Source organism: Physella acuta, unplaced genomic scaffold (genome assembly GCF_028476545.2).
Source record: "Physella acuta isolate Inbredline_101_S28 unplaced genomic scaffold, ASM2847654v3 ptg002090l, whole genome shotgun sequence".
NCBI classification, from domain to species: Eukaryota; Metazoa; Mollusca; class Gastropoda; family Physidae; genus Physella; species Physella acuta.
Window position 1 is genome coordinate 22,504 of NW_026733592.1, and position 10,085 is coordinate 32,588.

Below are 10,085 nucleotides of genomic sequence, written 5' to 3' on the forward strand. Positions count from 1 at the left end.
CCACAACTCAAAAGAAATTTCCTCATCGATACTCTATTATAAAATTACCGCCTAATTAATGTGTCTAATCTAAAAAGTGGTTTTCTTGCAATGGGACGGTAGACATGTTTTTTTTGGGGGGGGGGGGGGGGGGGGGAGGTGGAGCGGTGGGTGTGGGGGGGGGGGTTGGGGTGGTGTGTGGGGGTGGGGGGGTGGTGTGTGGGGGTGGGGGGTGGTGTGTGGTGTGTGGGTTGGTTTCAGTGTTTCTTTCAGACTTTTTCCTCCCCGGAGAGGGGTGGGGGTACTTGAAATTTTCGGGGGCGGGGGTAGAATTTTCTGGGAGGGGGCGGACACTGGAAAAAGTATATAATTATATTTCGTTGAATGGGACGGTAGACATGTTTTTTTTGGGGGTGGGGGGTGGTGGAGGGGTGGGGGGGGTGGTGTGTGTGGGGGGTGGTGTGTGTGGGGGGGGGGTGGTGTGTGGGGGGGGGGGGTCGGGGGGTGGTGTGTGGGGGGGTGGGTTGGTTTCAGTGTTTCTTTCAGACTTTTTCCTCCCCGGAGAGGGGTGGGGGTACTTGAAATTTTCGGGGGCGGGGGTAGAATTTTCTGGGAGGGGGCGGACACTGGAAAAAGTATATAATTATATTTCGTTGAATGGGACGGTAGGGGGGTGGGGGTGGGGGTGGTGTGTGGTGGGGGGTGGGGGTGGTGTGTGGGGTTGAGGGGTTGGGTTGGGGGTGGTGTGTGGTGGGGGGTGGGGGTGGGGGTGGTGTGTGGGGGTGGGGGGGTGGGGTGGGGGGTGGTGTGTGGGGGGGGGGGGGGGGTTGGTTTTAGTTTAGAGAAAAGAGACAGCACTATCAGCCTAGCGCCCGTTGTACCCTTCCTCAACGGGCCATTTTTCTCGTGTGCAATATTTACTATGTACTAATCTCGAACCCAACCCTCCAAAGCTATCGTTCACGCTTTTTTATATATTTTATCGTCACGGTCATAACACATTCGCCTAAGTCATTTTTGGAGGGTTTTGAGTTAATAGTTGAAATACAATGTTTACACATTATATGGCGAATCGCCTAAGTCAAAAGCCAATCAGAAAACTTGTCTTTCTTAAATTGTACCATCGTGACAGAAGTAATACTTTAAGTGGTTCGGTTTTTTTTCCAGTTTTCTCAAAACAAGAATACATGACTCAGGGGATTGTGTTATGGCCGTGCCGTTATATAAAAATATTCCATTTAATTTGGTAGGGAGATAATATAACAGTAGGGGACTTAACTCCGCTCAGAAACTCACTATCCAAGGGGTATTAACCCAGACTTATATATATGATACATAGTTCTGGATTTGTACCTACAGCCGCGGTATGAAGACTTTTTAAACTTATCATGTATACTTATAATCTTAACGATAGCCTTAACCTCAGTCTCTTCATCAGATGGTACCAGAGTTTGACTCGTTGAATATCATCACAAACACGCGATGAAAGGATTTGACCTTGACACATGCGCGTGCCTGAAGGTCATGTACTTGGTACTCACCTGTAGATGGCTTGCTCTACCTGAGACTACAGGTAGGTTGTGACGTCACTAGGTGGGGTGTCACCTCGGCTTGTGATGTAACTGGGTGGGCGCCAGCAGCTCAAGCGCCTTCTAGGGAGAGAGGCGAGTAGAAGGATGGGGAGACGCGAGTAGAAGGATGGGGAGACGCGAGTAGAAGGATGCGGAGAGGCAAGTAGACGGATGGGGAGAGGCAAGTAGAAGGATGGAGAGAGGCGAGTAGACGGATGGAGAGAGGCGAGTAGACGGATGGGGAGAGGCGGGTAGACGGATGGGGAGAGGCGGGTAGACGGATGGGGAGAGGCAAGTAGACGGATGGGGAGAGGCAAGTAGAAGGATGGAGAGAGGCGAGTAGACGGATGGAGAGAGGCGAGTAGACGGATGGGGAGAGGCAAGTAGAAGGATGGGGAGGGGCAAGTAGACGGATGGGGAGAGGCAAGTAGACGGATGGGGAGAGGCAAGTAGAAGGATGGAGAGAGGCGAGTAGACGGATGGAGAGAGGCGAGTAGACGGATGGGGAGAGGCAAGTAGACGGATGGGGAGAGATAGATGGAGAGATTGCAGAGATAAATAGTAATGGAGGGATTGATTCTAGAGAGAGAGAAAAAGACGGAGAAAGTAAGAGAAAAGATGACGGAGTGAAAGAGAAAGAGTAAGATAATATGAGAAAGAGATGTGGATAAAATTGGATTACGGAGAGAGGGGAGGGAGAGGATGTAGAGGAAAGAGGCAGAGGCGAAGGGAGAGAGGGAGAGATGAGATAAGAAAGAGGCAGAGAGGGGAGAGGAGAGGGGAGACTGGTCACACGGACATGTAACGTCTGTCTTTGGTGTAGTTTTTAAATTGATTGACGTCACAGTTGTGTGTGAGTGTGTTGTGAGTGGGGTGTGTGTGTATAGAGTGTGTGAGTTTATGTGTGTTGTGCGTGAGATTTTTTAAAAACATTTTGTTGAATAATTCCATTCGTGTGCAAGGTGGGGTGTTTGTTGATGAAATGTGAACGTGAGTTAAGTGGATGTAAGTGAAATGTGAGGGAGATATGTGTGGGAGATATGTGTGAGTAAGGTGTGCGAGTGATGTGTGTGTGAGTGAGCTGTGAGAACTTGAGTGAATCAGTGAATGAGACTTTACTCAAAGATCGTTCCCTCACACACCTCAACCCCACACACTTCATCCCCACAGACCTCAACACTACACACTTCACCCCACACTCCTCACCCACACTCCTCAACCACACACTACTAAAACCCTCAATTCTCAAACACACACTTCACCCCACACCTCTCAAACACACACATTTCACCCCCACACTTCTCCAAACCCACACACTTCACCCCACACCTCTCAAAACCCACACTTCATCCCCACACTTCTCAAACCCACACTTCATCCCCACACTCCTCACCCCCACATACTTCACCCCCACATCTAAACCCACATACTTCACCCCCACATCTCAATCCCACACACTTCACCCCCACATCTCAACCCCACATACTTCACCCCACATCTCAATCCCACACACTTCACCCCCACATCTCAACCCCACATACTTCACCCCCACATCTCAATCCCACACACTTCACCCCCACATCTCAACCCCACATACTTCACCCCCACATCTCAACCCCACATACTTCACCCCCACATCTCAATCCCACACACTTCACCCCCACATCTCAACCCCACATACTTCACCCCCACATCTCAATCCCACACACTTCACCCCCACATCTCAACCCCACATACTTCACCCCCACATCTCAATCCCACAACACTTCACCCCCACATCTCAACCCCACATACTTCACCCCCACATCTCAATCCCACACACTTCACCCCCACATCTCAACCCACATACTTCACCCCCACATCTCAATCCCACACACTCATCCCCACACTTCTCAAACCCACACTTCACCCCCACATCTCAATCCCACACACTTCATCCCCACACTTCTCAAACCACACTTCACCCCCACACTCCTCACCCCCACATACTTCACCCCCACATCTCAATCCCACACACTTCATCCCCACATCTCAATCCCACACACTTCACCCCCACTCCTCACCCCCACATACTTCACCCCCACATCTCAACCCCACATACTTCACCCCCACATCTCAATCCCACACACTTCACCCCCACATCTCAACCCCACATACTTCACCCCACATTTCTCAACCCCACATACTTCACCCCCACATCTCAATCCCACACACTTCATCCCCACACTTCTCAAACCCACACTTCACCCCCACATCTCAATCCCACACACTTCATCCCCACACTTCTCAAACCCACACTTCACCCCCACACTCCTCACCCCCACATACTTCACCCCCACATCTCAATCCCACACACTTCACCCCCACATCTCAACCCCACATACTTCACCCCCACATCTCAATCCCACACACTTCACCCCCACATCTCAACCCCACATACTTCACCCCACATTTCTCAACCCCACAAACCCCAAAACACACACACCTCACCCCCACACACCTCACCCCCACACACCTGACCCCCACACCTAAACACAACACACTTCGCCCCAACATCTCAATCCCACACACTTCACCCCCACATCTCAACCCCACATACTTCACCCCACATTTCTCAACCCCCTAAACCCCAAAACACACACACCTCACCCCCACACACCTGACCCCCACACACCTGACCCCCACACACCTGACCCCCACACACCTGACCCCCACTCCCCTCCTCCACCCACAGCTCAGTACACACACCAAGGCGACCACTTCCTCCTCCAGATCCCCTACGTCACACGGACTCAGCTGGACCTCTACCCCCTGACCCTTGACCCCCACCCCTTTGACGTAAACCTCTACACGACCCACCTAGAGACCCCTATCACAATGGAGCTGCGGATCGAGAGATCAAAGGTCAACAAGTTCACGGTCAACGCGACTGACCTGTAGGTGGAGAAGTTTGGTCTTCCTCCTCCTTTCTCTCACCTTTTGATACTTATCTCACTTGATTGATCTCACTTAACATATCACACTTAACGTAACTCACTTAACTAATCTTAAACTTATCTCACTTAACATATCACACTTAACGTAACTCACTTCACTAATCTTAAACTTATCTCACTTAACATATCACACTTAACGTAACTCACTTCACTAATCTTAAACTTATCTCACTTAACTTATCTCACTTAACTTATCTCACTTAATTTATATCACTTATCACTTCAATTATCTCACTTCACTTATCTCACTTCACTTATTTTACTTCATTTATCTCACTTCACTTATCTTAAACTTATCTCACTTAACTTATCTCACTTCACATAACAGACTTCACTTAACTAACTTCACTTTTCTCACTTGACTTTTCTCACTTGACTTTTCTCACATGTATTTCTCTCTTGACTTATTCTTCAGTTCCCCCCCCCCCTCTTTTCCTCCCCTCTTCCACTTTTTCTCAAGTAATTTTTCCCCTTTCTCTTTCAGTCATTAAAAACTCTCCCCCTCTCTATTGATCTATGTTCCCTTCTTCCTCAACTTTCCCTGCTCTCTCCTTATTCTCTCTCATATCTCTCTGCCTCTATCCAGAGAGCTAGAGAGGGACGGATCTCTTTCCATCTTTTCACGCACCAATCTACCCCTCCCTCCTCACTTCAACTTTTATTCTTTCTTTCCCATGTTATTTTTTTTTTATCTCTCTATATTTCTCTCCAACTCTCCCAAATTATTTTTATCTTGTCATTTCAAACTACCCTTTCTCTCTCACTCTCTCTATTATATATTGTCAAACTTGTTTCTTTAATTTTTCTTGCAATTATTAAAAAAAAAAAACTATAGATACATTTTGGTTACATTAATAATTTGCTAATTAATAAACGATCCAAAACAAAAATATATTCACATATTGAATTAAAAAAAAAATCAAACAGAGGTGTGGCAGGCATGTTTTGTTTTTTACTTTGGAAAGGGGGAGGGGGTGGGGTTGGAGTGGTGGAGGAGAGGTGTCTTTGTGCAGCTGAAGCGATATTTCATGGATTAAGTCCAGGGATTAAATCCAGGGATTTAGTCCAGAGATTTAGTCTAGGGATTTAGTCAAGGGATTTTGTCTAAGGATTTAGTCCAGGGATTTAGTCCAGGGATTTAGACCAGGGATTTAGTCAAGGGATTTAGTAAAGGAATTAAGGCCAGGTCTTTTGTTCAGGGATTTAGTCCAGGGATTTAGTCTAAGGATTAAGTCCACGGATTAAGTCCAGGGATTAAGTCCAGGGATTAAGTCCAGGGATTAAGTCCAGGGATTAAGTCCAGGTATTAAGTCCAGGGATTAAGTCCAGGGATTTAGTCCAGGGATTAAGTCCAGGGATTTAGTCCAGGGTTTAATTTATTGACAGACCAGTGGTCACTCTTGACCTATTTCTCTCACCAGACGTATGCAGTCAGGCAGTACCTGGTCGTTGACCTTGAAGAGCCGCGGGGGTCAGAAGTTCGTGCTGTTCGTCCACGCCCTGTCCCCAGCCCGGGACACGGTCCTAAGCCAGATGCTGGCAGTTCCAGTTGAGGCTTTCGGTCTGCTATACATCGTCCGTCCTCCCAAGTGAGTCTTTACTTTTTGTGATCGGGATGTTTTCGTGACTTGGGAGGGGGGTGGAGGAGGTTGGGGGTGGAGCAGTAGCGTAGCGAGGGGGGTGGGGTGGAGCAGTAGCGTAGCGAGGGGGGGGGACATATGTCCCCTGGCGCCGACCAAAGGGGGCGCCAAAAGGTGTTGGAAAAATAAATTGAAAGGTTGAGGGGGGGGGGGGTGCAAATCGAATGCTTGAGGGGGGTGCAAATCGAAATCTCGAGGGTGGGGGGTGCAAATCGAATGTTTGAGGGGGGTGCAAATCGAAATCTCGAGGGGGGGGGGGTGTAAAATCGAAAGTTTGAGGGGGGGGGGGTTGCAAATCGAAAAGTTTGTCCCCGGGCGCCATGAAGGGTCTCTACGCCTCTGGGGTGGAGGGTGGAGTGTGAAGGTGTAGAAGAGTGTGGAGGTTGTCAATGTGTAGGTAGGGGTCGGCGTGGTCGAGTCGGTAAAACTCATGGTTGCTAAACCGAAAAGTCTCGAGTTCGAACCCTCGAGCAGATGGGGACAGCCACTCTTCTAGGAGAGACAACTCCAAAATCAACTGCTGCCTTGTAGTTTGTTCTTGGTTGGACAAAGGCTATGGAAGCAATTCCAAAAAAGAAAAGCAGACTGAAATTTGAGTCAATGTCCTCAATGGCGCATAACCAGTTGACACGTTTAATTAATTGTGCTGGAGGGGATCCCTTCCAACACTAAAATTAAGAACGAAGAAGAAGAATGTGTAGGTCGAGCGATATTTCATGGACAAGTCCAGGGAATATTTGATTCGTATATCACTGGTCAGTCTTGACCTATTTCCCTGACCTTACGAATGTAGACGGGCCACGGGTCAGTCTCTCCAGACATGCGCAACAGACCATATCGCTACCACCCCCACCCCCACCAGTCTGCTGACCTGTGGTTCACGCCGAATGTTTACAATCGTAGAGCCGGGGCGAATTAGTGACGGCTATTAAGGGCAGATAATTTAGTTTTTCAACGATTTAACCTAAGGGGAGGTAACAAGTCTGCTTGATTGTTTCATCATCGTCTGTAAACTGTCGTCACGGACGGTTGCTTTCATCACGGTAGAGGGGGGGGGGGGGTGAGGTAAAGTGAGGGTGAAGATAATTTGTGTGCTCGTTGGTATAGCATCAGCTCGATGTACTCTCTCCTCTTCTTGGACCTAGTGATCCAGTTGGCAGGTGAAGTAGAGTTCATATGTTTCTTGACCTCGGCATGTAAAGAGATTGTGTGGCCAGCACAATGCCCCGCCGCTTTTCCTTTCCCCAACTTAAGTCAGGTACCCATGAGCAGTGGCGTAGCGAGGTCGGGTGTCACCCGGTGCTGCACTTAATGGTGTCACCCCCCCCCCCAAGGCGTAGCGACCCTTCCCGCGGACGAAATTTAAAATTTTCAATTTGCACCCACCCTCAAACTTTCGATTTGCATCCTCCGTCAACTTTCGATTTGCACCCCCCCCCCCCCGCTCAAACTTTCGATTTGCACCCCCCTCAAGTTTTTCTCTTTATATTTTGCTATTTTTTGCCTTGGTGTCACCCCCCCCCCCCCCTAAATGGTGTCACCCGGTGTGGTCCGCATTCCCCGCCCCCCCCTCGCTACGCCTCTGCCCATGAGAGCTGGGTGGACTCAGGGACGTCCTAAAATCTGCAGTCATAGGCGAGATTGGAACTAGAGACTTTCGGGCAAGCGTTACCAAGTTTAATTCACCCAAATTGGCTTTTACTTGGTGTTACGTGGTTGAGGCGTAGAGCGCTCGACTAGTTACCCGAAGGTCTTGAGTTCGGATCTCGGTCCGGGCTCGCCAATGTGGGACGGACCTGAGTCCACCCAGCTTTAATAGGTACCTGACTTACGTTAGGGAAAGTAAAGTGAATGAAATACCGCGGTCAAGAAACCGGTTAAACACGTCAACTCTACTCAGAGGCGTAGCGAGGGGGGGGGGGGCGGGGGGTGCGATCGCACCGGGAGACACCATTTAGGGGGGTGACACCAAGGCGAAAAATAGCAAAGTATATAGAGAAAAACTTGAGGAGGGGTGCAAATCGAAAACTTAAGGGGGGGGGGTGCAAATCGAAAATTTGTCCCCGGGAAGGGTCGCTAAGCCTCTGGGGGGTGACACCTTTAAGTGCCGCACCAGGTGACACCCGACCTCGCTACGCCACTGACTCTACTTGATCTGCCCAAACATCGTTAGATGTGAGTATGTTTACTTACAACTTTAAAACAAACGTTTGACATTCAGTCAAGATAACAGAATATTATGTCGTGTGTTTAAAAATGACACCTGACATTTATGTCTGCAGTCACCACGCCAGTATCGTGGTAGTGGCGACAGAAGATGACACTAACATAATCAGCAGAGTACAAAGAATCAGAGGATTCGACAATGCATATGACCCTGAACGACTTAACTTTATGTTAAGAAGGTAATGATGTAGGCGTTTTCATGGAATATATGTAATGGGTGATTACAGCTTCGGTAATAATGCGGGGAGTTATTTTAAGTTCCAATACAGATATCATTATATATATATATATATATATATATATATATATATATATATATATATATATATATATATATATATATATATATATATATATATCTCATTACATATCTCAATATAAAACAAATCCCAATACACAATGCCCTTATATAATCTACTACGCGCCCACTTCAGCAGCCATAACTGACAAACAAATAATAGAATACCGTAGACCCATGAATAACCCACACCCTATTAATACCGTAGACCCATGAATAACCCACACCCTATTAATACCGTAGACCCATGAATAACCTACACCCTATTGCCGACTCTTCCGTCCATCAATCATCGCCACACTACTGCCCAACTAACTTAATGTATAGACCTGCTGGAATAATGACCTACTGACATAATTGTGTTCTATCATGCTGGCATAATGACCTGCTGACAGTGAATAATGACTTACTGACAGTGAGCTAATGACATGATAACCTCCTGACATACTGACTTGTTGAGATGCTAAAATAATGACCTCCTGAACTGATGACCCCTTGAAATAATGATCTACTGATATAATGACCTACTGAAATAATGATCTACTGACATAAAGACTATTGACATAATGACATACTAATCTTGTAAGTTTCCCTTTTCAAACCTGACGGTCTATGGGGCAAGTGAGGTAGAGTTCACTTGTTTCTGTGACCTCGGCATATGAAGAGATAATGTGGTCAGCACTATGCCCAGCCGCCTTTACTCTTCCTAACGTGAGTTAGGTACCCATCAGAGTTGGGTGAACTCAGGGAAGGTCTACTAACTTGACCCAAATTCGAACTCGAGACTAACGGGTTAGCAGTCCAGCTCTCTACCGCTAGACCACTCCGTCCCCAATCTTGTACTAATCTTGTACTCACACTAAAATGTGTACACGACTCAGGGAAGAGGCCTACACGCTGACCTTGAACTGCCGCCCCACGTCGCTAGACAACCACGTCATTCGAGGTACTCGCCTTTTTTATATCGAGGCTATGACACGCACACACACACGCACACAGTGTAATGCGCTTTGTTTTGGACCATACACACACGCACACACACACACGCGCGCACACACTCACACACGCACACACACACGCGCACACACACGCGCGGACACGCACACGCACACACACGCACACGCACGCACGCACACACACGCGCGCACACACACACGCACACGCACGCACACATGCACACACACGCACGCATACACATGCACACACACACGCACACACACACATATATATGTATATGTGTATATATACAAATATATATATATATATGTATATATATATATGTATGTATTTATGTATACAAATATATATATATATATATATATATATATATATATATATATATATATATATATATATATATATATATATATATATA

At 47.4% G+C, this 10,085-nt stretch overlaps 1 protein-coding gene across 1 annotated transcript; it reads left to right on the forward strand.

Annotated features, from left to right (window-relative positions):
- Positions 1 to 1,424: 1,424 nt before the first annotated feature.
- On the forward strand, positions 1,425 to 9,714 carry LOC131932109 (uncharacterized). Its single transcript, XM_059288998.1, has 6 exons — positions 1,425 to 1,552; positions 4,285 to 4,486; positions 5,968 to 6,135; positions 8,469 to 8,591; positions 9,592 to 9,656; positions 9,710 to 9,714. The coding sequence occupies exons 1-6, from the start codon at positions 1,462 to 1,464 to the stop codon at positions 9,712 to 9,714; spliced, it is 654 nt and encodes a 217-aa protein (XP_059144981.1). The 5' UTR covers positions 1,425 to 1,461.
- The last annotated feature ends 371 nt before the right edge of the window (positions 9,715 to 10,085 follow it).